The sequence below is a fragment of the Glycine soja genome, chromosome 10 (assembly GCF_004193775.1).
Source record: "Glycine soja cultivar W05 chromosome 10, ASM419377v2, whole genome shotgun sequence".
NCBI lineage: Eukaryota > Viridiplantae > Streptophyta > Magnoliopsida > Fabales > Fabaceae > Glycine > Glycine soja.
The window spans coordinates 12011680-12031008 of NC_041011.1; the positions used below are offsets into that span (position 1 = coordinate 12011680).

The 19329-nt window shown below is 33.8% G+C and overlaps 1 protein-coding gene and 1 long non-coding RNA gene across 2 annotated transcripts; one reads left to right on the forward strand and one right to left on the reverse strand.

Annotated features, from left to right (window-relative positions):
- Positions 1-7912: 7912 nt before the first annotated feature.
- LOC114369384 lies at positions 7913-12753 on the reverse strand. The gene is made up of 4 exons (XR_003657619.1): positions 12572-12753; positions 8959-8995; positions 8787-8825; positions 7913-8684 (listed from the first exon to the last, which is right to left on the reverse strand). It is a non-coding gene; the product is annotated as an uncharacterized LOC114369384 (long non-coding RNA).
- Positions 12754-13359: 606 nt separating this feature from the next.
- Positions 13360-13880, forward strand: LOC114370294 (photosystem II 5 kDa protein, chloroplastic-like). Its single transcript, XM_028327598.1, has one exon. It carries the CDS (start codon positions 13407-13409, stop codon positions 13716-13718), a length of 312 nt encoding a protein of 103 aa, XP_028183399.1. The 5' UTR covers positions 13360-13406; the 3' UTR covers positions 13719-13880.
- The last annotated feature ends 5449 nt before the right edge of the window (positions 13881-19329 follow it).

Genomic DNA, 19329 nt, shown 5'->3' on the forward strand with positions numbered 1-19329 from the left:
CATATACAACATATACAAGATTTCTTCAGCAGTCACTAGTCTGATCTGGTGGATAATGACAAGTTGTAATGTTGTACTTCTGATCTGGTGAGACTTCCGTACACTGGGTGGTGATAAGGATATCTCTTTTTGTGTAACAATTCCTCCATCAATTGAGCATTGTAGTCTTCCGAGTCTTGTTCTAATGCAGAATGGTCATCAACCAAATCTTCCACCTTTTGAAACTCAAGTTCCGGAACATAAATCTCTGTTCGGATCTGAGCATCATTAGTATTCTGAAGTATTATCCTATCAGTAGGAGGATAACTATCCCTTGGCCTTTGAGATGAACTTGGTAGATTTGGATCCACAAATCTGTATGAGTAATTATTGACTTCACAGAGATGTCTTGCCGGCTGGTTGCGATAACTTTCCTCCAAGGAATATGCTTCAAAAGTTACCCAAATTTTAGCTTCATTTCTAGACCAGAGTTGTCCTTGCTCCATAAGGTAAGGTTGGTGAATAATCACAATAGAAACTAGTTCTCCTATGAGATCTTCTGAGATTCCTCTTTGTCTCACAATGTCTAGAATTTGTTTCAACTTCATACGCCACCATGCTAAAGGAGAAAACCACTCTAACATTGTCTATAAAAGATATTCATTCTTATATGGATTTGTCTAGATGGTGTATGTCATCAAAGGTTTTATGGCGATGGGGATTGAATATTGTATTGTATTACACCAAATGACCCATATGGTTGGTTCACACAAATCTCACCCAATCTCACAGAACAGTTCAAATATACCTCCAAAGGGTATCTCAGGGTCAAATATTTGTGCTAGAGTGTATTTGAATCTCATGGTTTCATGCAGAAAATGGAAGTAATGAGACTTAGCATATTCAAGGATCTGTGCAGGAGTATGGGTAATCAATCCTGGAGGGAAAACCTTAATAGTTTTGGTTGTTTCAGATAATGGTTTGGTTTTACCATGAATATCAATGGGAAGGAGTGAGTGGAAGTTACCACCTTAACGGTCTTGTTGTTTGGTATGGATAAGAAATCAGGAATCAATTATTCTTCCCTTTTATGTGTTTGACAGAAAAATCATATCTGGAGAACCAATCCTTGAGCCTTAAAATTTGAGGATCTGGTGGAATCTTGTTTTTAAATTCCAAAATTTTTGGAAATGACAAATTGTCCATGCAAACCTGAAACTGGTGTCTTCTCAAATGAAAATCAAATTTCTTGATTCTCTTTGAATGTAGTATGATAATGTTTCTCAGCTTCCTTGAATTGTCCACTGGCATGGCCACACTAATAATTCTTCTCTCCTTCCTGTTCTATCATGATAGCTCCCCAATAATGATCACTTGCATCTTGTAATATCCTCTGACCTGTTCCATGAATCTTCAAGGCTGGGGGATTTTGGGCATCTTCTTGAGTTCCTTGACTGTTATCGTCTGTTCTTCTGATCATGGAGAAGAGTTTTTCTTCAAAAGTTTGGACAATGAACTGGAATATTGGGCTGCTCTGGGGATAAAATCTCTTATATAAATTACAATTCCCAAGAATTGTTGGATCTATTTGACTATGAGATTTTCTTAAGGAAAATTTAACAGTTCTTGAGCTATGTGAGGCTGAGGCTGGTAAGTACCCTGGGAAAAATGCATCCCTAAGAAATCAATCTGGGATTGAGCAAGCTGAATCTTTTTTTCTAGCTATCTCAAAGAATTGATTCAACAATTTTTTATGAGAGGCAATATCTTTTGAGAAAAGGAGGATGTCATCTATGTAGACAAGTGTGTTTCCTAGAATAGGTTCAAAGATTTTGGTCATGGCTTTCTGGAAGAGAGAGGGTGCTACTTTTATACCAAAAGGTGGACTATCCATTGATACGCATTTGGAATACAAAAAAGCTATTTTATATCGATCTTCTGGTTTTAGGCCAAGTTGCCAAATACCTAATTTTAAATCAAACTTTGAACATAAGTTTGATTCTCTGATCAAGGTTGGGAGAGATGAGGCCTTTAAGATTGGAAACATATCATATTTAAGAAAATGATTGAGAGACTTATAGTCAATGACTAACTTTTTCTTTCCCCTTAATTTTTCAGCTTTTTTTTTCTACGTAAAAAGCTTGGCATGCCCAGTTTGACTGGATTGGCTCAATCAAACCTTACCTTAGTAGATCTTGGCATTCTTGTATGGCTGCTTGTAGATCTAAAGGTGTCATCATGATGGGTTGCTTTTGTTGGATTGATATCTTCATTTAATCGAAATGGTAGATCAACAAAGTATTCTTTGTTTTTCCATAAAAGATATGGATGGTTGAAATCTTCATGACTGTCTGCACATCGGGAGGAAATCTTTTGTTTAAACTCTCCAACTTCTAGCGGGACTTCTGCTAAAGAGAAGAGCCTTGTAATTTCTGAAAAAGGCTTCAATTCTCTTTTGAATTTGATCTTGGTATAATGTATTTAGAGTTTATTGGCTTCATCAGAAGAATCTGTCTGATTTAAGGCAAATTCAGTATCCTCGTCTAGTTCACTTTGTTTAGAGTACAGAGATTCTATATTATCAAATTCACCGATTTGAAGATGAGAGATTAGTCTGATGGCTTTTGGTGACTTCTTAGGATAAATTTTTGCAAAATGTCCTGTCTATTTGCAAATTAAACATCTTTGTCCCCTGGATTTTCCTTTCCTCTGTCTTCTCCTAAAAAACTTCAATGGCCTTTTTTCCGCTTGGTATCAACTTGTAAGACTTTCTTTTTCTTTGGTGAGCAATGACAGGTCTTCTCTCTGCATTTGATCTCCAAGTAAGGCTTTTTGGAGCATGCTCTGCTATACTTGGATTTTCTGTTCATGATATCTAAGAAATACTGGTGTTGTCTACATAATTTGTCAACGACCTCCAGAGTGAATTGATGGATTTGTCCCATAGACATGGTAGAAAAATCCATTTGGGCGGCCGCCACCATCTTGTTTAATTCTGGTTGTATTTCTTCTGGTAATGAAACTACATATGTATTCTTCAGGCTAGGATCATTGAGACCATTGAGAAGATAAAATCTCTTATTCATTCTTTGGAAATTTCTGTCCAAATCTTTTATTTTTAAAGAACAACACCTCATTTCAAAGAATTCTTGTTTGATCTTTCTTTCAATGATCTTTCCTTCTCCAGTACATTCTTGATGGAGAGTTCCCAGAACAGCTACAACAGATCTCAATTCATGGAACTGGTTTTGACGCACAGCTCCTAGATTATGGTACCATTCTTTCAATGTTCCTGTCATCCGACAACAAAATTCTTCAATTACTTTGTAAGGATCTGCATCTTTCATGAATTTTGTATCGAGCCATGCTCTCATTTCAATAAGTTTTTTCCTCCATTCGGCTTGGAGGATGAACCCTTTGAGATCATTGGTTCTTCTTCTACAGGAGAATCATAGAATGGTTCTTCTGTGGAGCGGGCTATCAAGATGTTTGAGATGTCCATGTGTCCAACCTCTTCTTCTTCACCAGAATAAGATTTTTCTGCTTCTGTCGAAGATTCTTCAAATTGTTCCTTAGATTCATCAGATTATGTTATAGTTTCATCAGATTCTTCTAAGGCTTCTAGCTTGTGTTGAATCGATAACTAGGAGTAGGGATCTTGATAATCTTGAAAGTCAGGGGGTCTTTCTTTAGAGTTTCTCTTGATCTTGTGGAAGATTTGGCTGACTCTTCAGAAGAGATATTTAATTTTGTGGATTCTCTCTTTAGAGGTTATGGTTTTTTCTTATAAGCTGAGGCTGTGGGCAAAGACCAAGACGGGCTAGCTTTAGGAAAAAAGTAGTCTGGAGGGTTTGGGAATGGAGAATAGAAAGTAGGAGAAGCAGGGGTTAAAAAGGAATAAGGATCTAAGACAACCTTTTGTTTTTCTATCATCTTTGATTCTATGCATCGATCCAGATCCTGGACTTGAGCTTTAAGCCTCCTTAGTTCTCTTTCTTTGGCATTAGAAGCTGTTTCGAAAGTGTTCTTTCACCATTCTTCTTCAAGGCGAGAAATTTCCTTGGAAAGTTGATGGTATTGTTTCTTCATCCTTTCAGATAGATACTGTAATTTTTCATCATTTGTGCTCACTTGGGTACATATCTTGTCAATATTCTCACCTATCTTTTTTCAAGAGATGATTCTAGGCTCTGGCATTATCTGTTTGCCAATTTAAGACTTCTTTGGCTTGGCTAGGGCTTTTAAGCTTCCCTTCTGGCCCTACTTCCGTAGGAATCATGTAAGGCTTGGTTGAAACTTTTGTCATTGGGTCTATTTTTCTGTCAAGAAATGGAAACTCTTGATCATAGGATGTGGAAGAAAACATCATGCAAGGTATAGGTGCTTCAGGGATCTTAAAAGATGGATGATTCCAACTTAGAATTTTTGTCATCCTTTTCTCCTTCCAAAAAGGGTCTTTTGGATATTTCTTCTTTATCCCCGTCCACGGTCCATTTCCAGGGTCACTCCTCCTTTGTGGTGGTGGAGGTGGTTTGCAAGGCCTTGGCTCTGGCTTCCATCTGTCCTCATCATCATCATCATCTATATCTTCGTCTGTGTCTCCATCATGGTAATCATAGGAACAGTCTGAATCACACATTTCGAGAGCAGCATCCCAGATAAAGTGTCCATTTACTTTATCTGAATATATCACACTTCCATCTGCCTTGACGGAAAAATATCGGCATTTTGCTGTCTTCTTTAACTTTAGGTTTTATCATTAAAGAATGAAAAACCTCTGAAGAGTTGCTACTACTGGCTTCATCTGGTTTCTTGAAGGTCATGGTTACAAGCCCATCTACAGATCTTCTAAAAGTGGTCTGAGAAGTACTAAGAGGCTTAGTATTCTCTCTGAGCTTCTCGTAACCGGTCACCCATTGAAGAGGGATCAACTCCTGCAGTTCTTTTCTAGAGATGTTTCTGGGGATCTGGACAATAGATGAAATTTCTTCCTAGTTATTAGCTAGGATAAAGAGAGCACTATAATGGCTAGTAGGCATAGATAGATTGACAGCATGATTCTGTAATCTATATATGATCTGATGATGCAAGGTAGCAGAATGAGCTTCGGATACTTGTTCTGCTCCAATGATCTGGATTTGGATTTTCATTCTTTGTGGGAGAGTAGGATCTCTCAAATTGACGTTGTAATTTGGGAAAATGATGAGAACTACACTTCTGGCATGGAGAGTAGTTAATACAGTTCCGATCACGGCATTTTCATAATGGATGTAACTAGAGTCTAGAAGGGATACTCTGGTAGTCACACGAAGTCTTCTTCTGCCATGTAAGGATAATTCCAGCCTAATTGCTCCATAGTGAAGATAGGTGTATCCCTGTTGTTGCCAACCTCTGATCAGTTGTTCATTGATCTCAATATTAACATATTGCTCCTCAGAAGTAGCAGTTAGAGAGCACTGGTCCATTCTTGAAGACTGGACATATTCTTTCATATGGTCCTCTTCTTGCCTTAATGGTAGTAAATGAATAAACAAATAAAAGCAAATAAAGTGCATTGAAAATTTTTTGTGCTACACAATATTGAATACCAGTCAGGAGTATCTTAATGGAAAGGCAAGCAGTATGTATAGGAGTTCGGATTTGGGATGTCAAAATGTGTTTACAATCGAACAAATGGTAGATCTGTTGAAGCCTCTAAGCTAAGTCAATCCCAATGCTATTTGTTTCATGATCCCAATGCTAAATAAAAGGAATTCATCCTATAGTTGAACTTGACCAAGTTCTGTCATAACCATAATAAGATACTAAAGTTACTAAAATTAAACCAGAATATGAAGTCTGAACAAAACTAAATACAAAGAAGAGTTTAAAGTTTTAAAATTCTAAAAGTCCATCCATCCAACAACAAAATGCCTTTCACCAACCTCAACATTACCTCTGCCTGGGACCAAAACCAATAGTTAATTTACACACAATCCAAAACAAAACAAAATTGACATGCAGAGTGTAACATTGACATACCTTGCTAGTCTTGTAGACTATAGGAATTAGCACTAATACCTGACACTACTTTTCAAGAAAAAAAGTAGTTGAACTGGCAACATCTTGCTGAGAAACCAACTTTGTAAAAAAACCCAAAAAAACTTCTTGTTACTCAATAAATATTTTAATTAGAATATTACTATAGAATTGGAACATTAATATACCTTTGTCAAAACTTTGAAACTCTTCAAAATCAAAGTCTAACAATGATGGTATAGAATTTTAAAATCAATATACCTTTGTCAAAACTATTGTTCTTGAAAATTAGAATATAATATTCTAATTCTATTAACAATAGTGGTTTATAGGAACATAATATTTGATTTAGAGAAAACAAAATATTCTCTATTTATGTGTAATTAATGTAATTATCCTATATAAACACGCATTCACTGTGTTGTATTCTAACACACGGTTTCAATCAATTTCCCTTTGTTTTCTCCTGTTTTAACACTACCCACCGTCACCCATGGCTGGATTTATCTCTGATGCCTCTCATATATAATATATCCCCGGTACCTCTTGTGACCTTTTTTGTACATGTCCAAACTACCTTAATTGATTTTTGGTCATCTTTTTCTCAATTAGTGCTACAACTAACGTTTCTCTTATATAATCATTCCATATCTTATTTCATCTTGTGTGGCCTCACATCCATCTTAACATGCTCATTTATGCTACCCCCACCTTTTTCTCGTGTTCCTTTACATCCCAACATTCACTACCATATAGTATAGTTAGATGTATAACATTACCTTAAAAGTTACCTTAGAGTTTAATAGGTACTTTGTGATCACAAAAATCCTTGATGCATATAAGTGTATGCATATTTAATTCTATTTTTTTGTTTGATTTTGTTGTATAATGATCACTATCTTGTATAAATTCAGTGTTATACCTTCTTGAATTCTACTTGTGGCCAGTCACTATCAGTAAAAGACAATTTGAGACCATGCTAAAGCCTTTTTGAATTTAACATATAAGTCAATGTACAAAAGCTAATACTGTTCAAGATATCATTAGGCATTTTCATGAGGCTGGTCTGATTTTTTTGTGCTAAAATTCTGGTAACTAGATTCTATAATTATGCTAATAATCTGATGTTTAAGCTACCAAATAATTTATTTCCTCCTTGGTTCTGGTTTTTGAGATGGTTTAGTGTAGTCATAAATGTGATGAATCTATAGGCATTTTCTAGCATTGAAATTGTTGTTCTCAGTATAAGTTCCATTATGTTCTCATGCTTCTATTTGTGGAATTCAACTGTTGATCAATGGAGCTCTAAAAGTTGGGGCTCATGGTGTTATGGTTGGATGTGCAGCATACAATAAGTGTCAAATGCAAAATTCTCCAACCCCTGCCCCTTTTGCCTGTGTGAAGTCTCAAACGCTTTCAAGCATCACGAGTCAAATCTGGGGAACATGTTCTAAACTTGGTGCAGTCATCATCATCATCATTATTAATGTGTTATAGGTCAGAATAATGATGATTTTACTTGTACTGCTACTACATGATCTCAAAAAATCAACAATGTATATTAAGTAATATCATATCGTGAAAACCTTTTGAGAAATAGACATATGTATATCTTTTATTCTAGGTTAAAATAGTCTTTCTCCAATATGCATATTTGTCAAGAACCAACCATCTAAAAAGTGTAAGTTTTACAGTTGATTTCCATGAATGTTTGGTATAACCTAATGTGCCTTATAATGCAAATATCCATTGGGCTTAAGGAATGAACAAAACACTGGCCGATATTGTGAATGTGGAAATAGACAAATATAACCTATTAGTTGATTTTCGTGCTTGTAAAATTTCTAATATTAATGATATAGTTACTATGCAAATATAGTTATTATAAAATTTCTAATATTTCTATGCTGGTAAAGTTCCTTTGTAGTATTATATAAAATGATATAGTTACTATGCAAATATCCTTTGGACTTAGGAAGCGCAAAGCAGATTCTGCTGTACAAACTTGCACGGTATAGTTACTATGAAAAACCTAATTATTTGAGTGCTTAGAACAATATTTCACTTTGTATTTAGATGGAGTTGTCAATGTCCATGATAAACTACAAACTTCAATCCTCAAGCAAATCTTACCTATTCTTCTTAATTTACTTTTATTTTCCCTGATTTCTATTCATGGATGGTAAGAAACTAAGAATACATGTTATGTGTTAATTATCTAATAAGTTAGGAAGCAGTTAGTTCGCAGCTAATTACACAATCAGGAAATAGTTAATTAAGAAGCCATCATTTTCTATCACATTCAATTCAACACAGCAACTAGTTGACTACTTCACAACTACCCAACCAGACTATCCGGGCAGGCTGACCAATCATAACACCTAGGCTTAACCGGACAAGACGACATATCCCAACTTCAATATGTAATCCCTTCAAACAACACTAATCTTCATAATCCTTATCAATATTGATTAAACATGTACAAAACTGCACTGGGCTCTTGAACCAAATACATTGAAAACAAAAAGCCAACTAGAGATTAAGTCCAAACAACCTGAACATGTACAAAGGCACAGGGAACAAGCTTACCTCGAACCCAAACAGTGACAATGGTAGTGAGATCTAAAACAATGGCGCGATGACTTGAAGCTTTCCTCGTACCTCGATTAGGTCACCACGAAATGTACCTAGGGTTAACCGAAACAACACAAACCTAGTAGGTTAGACGAAATGAAGCTTAGACATCAAATACTTTACCTCACTCAAAATGACACAATGCAAGAAAAAACCTAATCCTTGCAGCGAGCACGACTTCCACAAACCAACTCCTTGCAACACACACAAACAAACATCCTTGCAGTGAGCACAAGTTCCCCAAACAAAGAAACAAAGAAGAAGAAGAAGACAACAAAGACTAAGGTCCTTGTGGTTACAAAGAAGAAGAAGAAGAAGAAGTTGTACCTAGGTAACGTGGCTACGTGTTACGGTCGCGAAGAAGCTGTAAAAAGAACCTGAAGAAGCTGTACTCACGGTCGCGAAGAAGAAGAAGTGAAGAAGAAAAAGAAGAAGCAAAGAACAGAGCGCGAGGAAAGTAATTAGGGGTCGGGTTCTGAAATTTTAAAATATGAGTCCAACATCGGTTTTCAATAAGAAACCGATGTTAACTGAATGAAGTTAACGTTAACATCGGTTTTTTGAGAAAAACCGATGTTAACACCATTTCGTTAACATCGGTTTTCTGTAAAACCGATGTTAATTAAAAGGCGTTAACATCAGTTTTCCGAAAAACCGATGTTAATTAGGTTTTACGGAAAACCGATGTTAAGGAATATACATTATTTACAAATATGTCACCGCGTTTACCTTAACATCAGTTTTTTTATAAAATCGATGTTAATTTGACAATGTTAAATGTGCTTTTTGTAGTAGTGTCAGAAGAATGTTGGGTGGCTTATATTACTCTATATCAGATAAGACTAAGATTAATGGTCTGTTTGGATGTACTATTGTAAAAGATCTTATAGACAAAGAACGTGTTCAAGAAGCTCTTATATGAAAAGTTACTTTTACATAAATTAATTTGATGTTTGGATGATAAACTCTTGAGTGTTTATTTAAATTAATATGGTATTTGGATTAAATTATAGAAGGTCTTTTGCATAATTAAAATTACCAAAAAAGATATTATATGCTTTGACATTATTAAAACTAATAATTAAATACTTAAACATTATTATATAATTATTAAATGCCTTAAATAATTAAATATTATTAAAAATAATAAAAATTACTTTTTTTCTTCTATTTCATTTATAAAAATATTTTAACTTTATCATTATATTTAAAATATTGTTATATATTTTCTATAAATTTTGATTAAAAAATAATTAATTTTATAAAAATAAAATAAATGTATCTCATAAAAATATAATTATACGTCTTTCTACATAATTAATTTTCATATTTAAAATCTAATTAATTTATTGTTTTAGTAATGTTATCACTTACATTCTAGTTTATAATTTAATTATTATCTATGTAATTATAATTTATAACAAAATATAAAATGTCATTAACCTCGTAATAATACGATCAATAATGTCTTCCAATATAAAATTGTTCACATGTACCCATACCATAAACATGCAAACTTGTATTATTAAAAAATAGTAATAGTACCCTTCATTTTATAGTTTTTAAGATTGAAATAATAAATGGAATATATTAAAAAATGTTAGAGAATATGCTTCTTTTATCACTTCTTTTAGTTCTTTATCTATCTTGCAAATATATTCTTTTTACACAATCTGAACATGACAACCCTGCTGACAAAAAAAAAGTTGTAAACCATTCCCTTTATGCTACCTTTCAATATTTAATTATGAATAAAATCAAAATAAAAATGAAATAGAATTAAGTTACCATCCATTATTTGCAAATATTATCATGAAAATGAAAACAAAGATAAAAAAAATCCACCTAATACCATTGGAAGAAAAGAAAAAGAAAGGCATGAAACAGAATGAAATGCCTTACACCATGTACCATTTTATTCCACCTTAAGCAATACAAACAACAAAGGCCTATAATCATTTTATTTCATTCTAATATATTCATTTTCATAGGGAGAGGAGATATGCATTATAGTTACAATTATATCAACATAAGATCAAATATTAAGATTTACTTCATTCCATGGTCTGGATACTACAACAATAATCATAATTGCAAAATCAACCTCTGTAACTTGAGAATAAATTAGTACTTCTTGCCACTTTGCATCCAAGAAAATGAGAACCTTTCTTCACATACAACTTTGCCTTCTATTTAATTTGAAGAGTGTGTATGAATGAACAAAGAAATTATGCAGCAGTCAACCAGTTTGCAAAAAGATGGGAACAAACTTAATGTAGCACTCATTAAAAAAAAGGGGAAATAATCCTATTAAAAACTAAATGATTATTCTAAGAAAAAAATGGAGAAAAGAAAGAATAATAAGTTAAACAATTGAAAAGCCAAGTAAATGAAAAGAAAACAAAAGCTCCCTTTTTCACTCATGATTTTGTTCTTGACAGCCATGAACATTAACATATGAGTCCATGTGACAAACATTGGAATATGGTGGTTCCATCAGATCCATCTAAGGAGACCCACTAAGGGATTATTGTATGAAGCCAAAGGCAGTATACAAAGGAATGGTTATGCTGGTACAGATTGGGAAACTCTACTTTAAATATATGCTTCATTAACTTAAATAGAAGTTATGCGCATTAACTTAAGCTTCACTAATCACTATACAATATAATGAATGTCCGAATCACTTCAGTTATTCCACTAAAACAGTGTTCTATCTCTACGTCAAAATCGTTCTACAACTGACTAGATTCACACAACATGAGCACTAGCAAGTACCAATGGCAGTAATCAAGTAGAATGACTATCCTACTGTACAACAATACCTACTCCCCAAAACTTCTGGTATATGTTCTTTTATCAGGCACCATAGTGAAATATAAGTTTGCCGCTCAATTTAATGATTCAACTCAAAGTTTTATATTCCAATATGAGTACAAGTAGAAACCAAGAACTATTTCTCTGCTGGTAACTAAGTTGGCACTTGGAGTAGGAACTAATTGACAACATACATCAAAGCCTCTTTAAAACATGGTTTTAAAATAATGAATACCAACGACCTGCTCAGAAAGGATTTTGGTTCCACCAAGTCTTCCTCTATATTTGGTAGCTTCATTGGAGACAATAGGAATCTATTTTACAGATGACATAATATCAAGATAGATGTTATGCCTATGTCTGTCAAGATGGGATTGCAAAATCAACCTCTGTCATTGGATACTACAACAATAATCATAATTGCAAAATCAACCTCTGTAACTTGAGAATAAATTAGTACTTCTTGCCACTTTGCATCCAAGAAAATGAGAACCTTTCTTCACATACAACTCTACCTTCTATTTAAGTTGAAGAGTGTGTATGAATGAACAAAGAAATTATGCAGCAGTCAACCAGTTTGCAAAAAGATACATCTCATTCAATCATCTAGAAGCGAGCCCAACATCTAGTGCATTGTGCAATATAGTCTCCCTTACAATCAACATTGTAACCCAAAAATTTTGGATTTCTAAGGAGAAGTTTCCTAAGAGAATTTCCCTTAATACAACTCTGCTCCTCCAGGATCTTTACATTACCTTTCAACTCTTCCTCCAAATTACATCCAAGAACTTCTGGAAACTTTTTAAGCAACTTGGACAGATCATCATCTAATGGTAAATAGAAAGGGTTGGTCCAGGGAGTTCACATTTTCAATTTTATACTAAAAATATTTCTCTATTCCTACTGTTGTATATGAGGTTTATTTCCAGCATTCACCTCTTCTATGCACACTTTCGACATAATCTCAGTATTTTTATCACACCATTCTACTTTCTTTATTTTCACAGGAACTTGATTGAGAAAAATTTCACAAGCTTAATGAAACAAACAAAAGCATAACCCTAATCCATAACAATTCGAAATTTAATGAGAAGAAAAAGAAATTATTGAAGAATTGGTTAACCTGTGATGCTCACAAAGGAAGAAGAAGAGAGAACGAAGGATGATCGGAAGATGACCAAGAATGATTGGAAAGAATGACGAAGATCGGAAACACGAGAGAGGAAGGCACAACAAGAGAGGAAGGAATAGCACATTGAGGAAGAAGAGAGAGAAATTTTGAGGGTTTAGAAAATGAGGAGGGCATGCTTTGTCATTTTGAAATTTTTTGAGGACATAATTGTCCAAGCATTATTTAGGAAACAATTCCCGAAAAGACAATTTCAAAAGCTGAAAATTTAAACATTAGGAGAAGATATTCTCACAGCTTTCACTTTTCTAAAAGCTAAAAAAAATTAATAACCAAATACTCTTAAAAAATAAAAAAAAATATCTTTTTCTAATAGATAAAATGATAAAAGATCTTTTGGATGCAATCCAAATGAGACCTAACTCAAGAACCATACTTATAAATTATTAAGCGGTTCAAGACTAACACATCATTCATAATTTCTATGAATAATCATGTGATACCTAGACATATATTCATTAAATTAAAAATATAGATAAGACTTAATTGTGTTATCCTTAATTTATGGATCTTACTCAATTTAAAACATTAAACGTAATTATTGGTGATCACATAATAGTCTCTGCAACCTAATAATTTCTCCGGGACCACTAGACTTCATTATATTATCAATTATTTAACGTGGCAATGACTTATTGGTAATTTCATGAACCAGATAAGATTGCATGGTCCAACTACCACCATGCCCTATTTGGTGATTTACGTTCCATATATTCATCCTTTGGGTCCATGCTTTGGTTCAGTATTCAGATTATTATACATTGCAAAAATGGCATCATTCACCATGACAGCTTCCATCCTTGGCTGCCCAGCCGTCACCAACCGGTCGGCAGCGACGCAGAGGAGATCAGTGGTAGTGAATGCAGCCAGCAAATCTGTTGAAGGGGAAAAGGTCAGTTATGACAACAATGGTAGCAATGCAAGGAGGAACTTGATGTTCGCCACGGCGGCGGCTGCTGTTTGCTCTTTTGCTGCAGGGATGGCATTGGCAGATGAGCCTAAACCAGGAACCTCAGAAGCCAAGAAAAAGTATGCCCCGGTTTGTGTCACCAATCCTACAGCTAGGATTTGTCGCAATTGAGGAACTTTTTTGTTTCACTTTTGGAATTTGGAAATGTACAATGAATTTGTTGTAAGGCTTTGATGATTTCATTTCATCCTCACTGTACTAGATGTTCATAAAAGTATCGACTTTGCTTCGTCGTCTCTTTGGTGTTGTAATGCTTAAATTATATTTTTTTTTCTTCTAATTTATTATCTAGGTTAAATTTGATTCTCTAATTTTTTTTATTTAATTTGATTCTTATTTTTTTAATTTGATTATTTAATTTTTAAAATTAATTCATTTAAAAAAAAATAGATATTTTGTGACAATTAAAATAACCTCACGACGGTTTTGAAATGCTATAAGATGTGATTTTCTTACGATTTAAACGAGATAACTAGCTTGAATCGATTTTAAAAATTAAAGAATTAAATTAAATCTAAAAAAATTAAATTTAAAAAATAAATTAAAGATCTAAAAAAACTAATTTAATCTTTTATTTATTCGCTTAGTTTGAAAGTTAAATAAGAACTTAATTACTACTTGTTCAATTCAACCATATTAATTAGGCAAAAATTTGTTTTTTTAACTTATATATATATATATATATATATATATATATATATATATTACTTTTTATAAAATTGAATAACGAACACCATTATTGACTTTTACAGAGTCAACATTACATATGCAAAGTGTTCACGTGATGAGTTTAGCTTAATTCTTGCATGACTCAAAATTATGACAAGGTTTTTCTTGCTTAGAATCAAACATAATACCATTAAAATCCGATTATACATGAAATGAGATTTTTTCAACTTAATTTGTTTATATAAGATATAAATTTTAACATGATAAATAACTAAATCAAAGAATTAAATGTATATATAAAACTGAAACTATGGTACAATTTATAGTATATATCTTGAAACAAATAATATAAAAAATAGAAAGATTATACAAAAAAATTACCCTATAGCTACATACGCTTATAATGACAGGAGTAACTTTTTCCTACACATACTTGATGTAGGTATAAACCTTGTAATTTTAATGGAAAATGTTTTTAACTACGAAAATAATTTTCATAAAAACTGCACGAAGGTTATTTTCTGTAAAATCTTAATTTATATATTTTAGTCTTTTAAGTTAAGATCTAATATAACTATATAAAAGGAATAGGTTATGGAAATTTCATTTTTATCCTTGTTTAATTTATTGACATGTGACACATTTATTGGTTTTATGGTCTTTTCGTCCTTCCATTTTTAATTCTGTTTTTTTCTCTTAGCCAAGGCCACGTGTTGTCCCATCCAGTATCATCATATCATTTCAACGGCCTCCAATCTCGTCTTGTCATTTCAGCATGCACGTTGTAATCGCGGACAGTGGCGGTGGCAAAGAGAGAACGAGTGGCATGGCGGCTGCAATGTGCGGCATGCCTCTTCCCGCTTCCTTCCTGTGCTCTCCACTGAATTGTCCTTTCAAAGATGCAGACCAAGACCCAAAAAAAATGTTGCCTTTTTTTCTCCAAGGTAAGAAGAAAACCCCATTGCTTCTTGAGTTTTGGATCTTTACAATACCCATTTTAATTTCCTTCTTTGCAAGGTCAACAGCGAAGAAGAATCCAACAGCCACGACTTTAGTTTGTTAACGGCCTTAGTTTTTTGGCTATAATACGGTATTCTTTTGCTATTCAATGTTCTTCTCTTGATTATTTTGTTGGTTTTTTTGTTCGTTTTAAATTTTTCACATGTGTACTCATTTTTTACATGTTTACTCAACCACCATTGCTTATGTTGTGATTTGATCATGCTAAATTTGGCTTGCTGTGTAGGTGGTGATAAAAAAGATAATCATTTTTTTAGGAAACATTAACTGTCATGCGATTACATTGTTGGTGAAATGGGTTATAAGTTATGTGTTGGCTGAAATGCCTAAATGAAGTTTTAGAAACTAGGCAAATTGTTCACCTTTGTTGGTATAGATCACTATAAATTATGAAAAAATTATGAAGTTGTAATCACAATGGCTGGGAAACTCGTCTTGGGTGAGGGTATAGTGAACAAAGTAAAAAAAACTAAACTTCATTAGATTGTCAATAAATATGTCTCCCATGGCCTAAACATAAAGGTCTATCTCAGAAAATGGCCAAACATTAAAATATCTTCTGCTTTTTGGCTTGATCCATCTTGCTGTTTAGAGTGTTAAAATATCTTCTGCAAACGGCTACTAAGATTCAATATCAGCTGTGATTGAGTATCCATTGATGGGTGGCCCTTGACTTAGTTTCATTGCCTGTTGCTTTATCTTTTTGCCCTTCAAATCGTGTAATCATTAGTGAAAATAAGTTTGTTTTTTATTCTACCGTGCTTTTGTTAGCAGGGCCTAAACATAAGCTCTATGCCCTTTCATTTGCTATTCTCTCTGTCTTTTTGATAAATAAAAAATTGTTGCTTCTCATTTTTGGCATGGCACAGTATCAGAGAGAGAAAGAGAGAGAGAAAGTGGTTTTGCAGGAAAAATCCAAGTAAATTCAAGGAGCCACCACTGTTCCAACCAGCCTCTTTCATTTTGCAGTTCCTGTTTGTTTTTTCGTGTTTCCATTCACCGTTCCACAAAAGGGAAAAACACTACTTTGTTCCATCTCTTTTTGTGGTGTGTCTCGAGGTTGGTGTGTGTCCTCAAGATAAAAGCTCACTCACCCATAGCAACAACAACCCTTTTACCTTAACTCTTGAAACTTTGTTTAAAATTTGGATTTTCAAATATCATGATCCGATGAAGGAGTGTGTAGAGGCTCTCTTGGGGGAGGGGACAAGGAAGAATAGGAGTACACAAAACAAGTGTTGTCTTTTTGAACCCCAAATAAAACACTGCTTTGTTCCATCTCTTTCTGTGGTGTGTCTCGAGATTGGTGTGTGTCCTCAAGATAAAAGCTCAGTCACCCACAACAGCAACACCCCTTTTGCCTTAACTCTTGAAACTTTATTTAAAATTTGGATTTTTAGATATCATGATCCAATGAAGGAGTGTGTAAAGGCTCTCTTGGGGGAGGGGGCAAGGAAGAATAGGAGTACACAAAACAAGTGTTGTCTTTTTGAACCCTAAATAAAACGCTTTTTTGGTTTTGTTGTTATGCCACTTTGTATGCAGAGTCAACAGAGAATTATGATTCAGTCTCAATTTTAAAACACAAGCAATACCATACGTTTTGCAAATGATCATTATTGTTGATTTTTTGTACTTTAAGACACATAATTAGTTTCTCCCTTGACTTAGTTCCGCTGCCTGTTGTTAGTTGTTATCATATTATCATCCGGACACCATATTTAAACACACAAAATACCAGCTGTTTGGAAAAGGACCATTATTCTAAATCTTTTGTACTTGAGGTTACATATTTTTTCCTACATTTTTTACACAGAAGGATGGCTCGTATTCCAAACAAGATACAGGACATAAATGGATCCAAAGAAACCCTGAAACTTGTTGTCAGGATAACTGATCTTTGGTTTGTGGGAACGCCAGACAAGTCTGAGCAAGCTGAGATGGTTATAGTGGATTCCAATGTATCATTACTATTTTTTTATTTTTGGTGGGTTTTGTCTTTTGTTAATTATTTTCCTAACTAACCATTTGTTACATTCTTTTCCATAACCAATGAGACCAAATTCATGCGATTTGTAAGCGAGACCAACTCAAGTCTTGGAAGTCAATTTTGAAAGAGAATTGCACTTATATGATGCACAATTTTAAAGTTGTCAAGAATGATGGTCAATACAGAGTTTGTGTGCAACCGTATAAATTAGTATTTACTGGAGTGACTATTCTTAGACAAACTAATTTGGGTAATGTGCCTTTAAGAATACACAATTTTATTCAATTTATCAATATCATCGCTGGTGACTTTCAGCGTGGTCTGTTGGTAGGTTAGTCCAGCTATCCTTTTTCCTCTCATTTTAAAAAACTTTATTCCTAACATTGCAACCATCTTTTTATAACATGTTTTCATGTTTTATCCTTCATTAGACATTATTGGTATCATTGATGAGGTCGCCTTCCAACAAGTTTCATCAAAGAGTACAAGGATTGTTTTTAAACTAAAGGACTTAAGGTTGTGTCATTCATTTTGTTCCTTCATTTAAAATTGTGGTTGTATGTATGTTTACAAACTGCATAGTATATGGTTGACTGATATATTTTTATCATCTTTCCAATCTTATGTCCATCTTGGGTTATATAGTCATGTTCTGAGTTTCATTTGTTTATCATAGTGGCCAATTGCTATCTTGCACTGTCTGGGAAGATTATTGCTTGCAGTTCTTGGAGTACTTAAATGAGTGTGAAAGTCAGGGACCAATAATTATTTTGTTGACCCATGCTAGAATTAAAGAAGCCCTGGGTATTGTGTCATATGCAATTAGTCCATTATTCTGCTGCTTAAATGCCATCTTATGTTCCTCTTTTCCCATTTGTAGGATCCTACCCACCAACCATAAGTAACTCTTTAAAAGCTTCAAAATTACATATAAATCAGCCAATGCTTGAAATTCAAGAATTCAAACAAAGGTATTGTGGTTTAAGGTTGCCTTGGTTTGATTATCTTTGTCATAGTCTTTCATATGAATTCTTTATGTCTAGGCTTACTGAATTATGCATTGAGGTCCACTCAGTTATGACACCTCACAGTCAAACAAGTTCATAACTTTTAGGTTCTAGCCAATTGTCACCAAAGGATGCATTTTTTTATAAGGGTGAGGCAAAGAGCCTTTCTCAGATTAACAACATGTCAGAGGTACTGGTCTTATTTATGTTTTCTATTAATTCATCACACCAAACACTTACTCATCAATCCAATTACTGTGTTGTTTTTCCCAGGAAATAGTTTGTGTAACAGTTGGTACCATTACCAGAATTGTCATGGAAAATCATTCATGGTGTTATGCAACTTGCATCCAATATTACAAGAAAACTAATGTAGACACCACTCCTTTCACATGCGCATGCGGCAAATATAATCAGCAAGCTGTGCTGACTTCATTAAGAGTATGTTTTTACTTTACATTTCTTTAATTTGCATGTCAATTTTACACTATTATTTATGATTCCAGGTGTAGACTTGAGGTCATGGTTAACCACGAGGAGGAATGCATGAAATTTCTGCTCTGGGATCGTGAATGCACTGAATTAATTGGTCAATCAGCTGACGAAGTAAATAGGTTAAAGATAGCAGTAAGTTCCTAGATAATCAACCCTTTAGTCTAAATGTTATTTTATTTGGATTTTTTGCCCTGTGGTCAATGAATTCAACAATTAACCTATCTTACATGTTGTATGCAAGGATGGTGATGTTGATTTGAATGCTTCACCAAAAGCACTTGATAAGCTCCTGGGATATTCACTTGGTTTAAAGTGAAGGTTCAACCAAAGTTCAGGAATTTTGTTGTTCTAAAATACTCATCTGACTTAGATTTGATTAAGACCATAGTAGACTTACTACCCGATGTTGAGGTACTATTTTGTGACCCATATTTCAGCACTCATTGGGATACCCATATATTGTACTTATGTTCATTTGATTTTTTTGTTCCCAATCTGTTCCTATATATATGATGCAGGCATCTTGCAAGACCTATATCCC

What these genes read in the sequence shown, in the direction of transcription:
- LOC114370294 (XM_028327598.1), top strand. Translation starts at nt 13,407, where the DNA reads ATGGCATCATTCACCATGACAGCTTCCATCCTTGGCTGCCCAGCCGTC.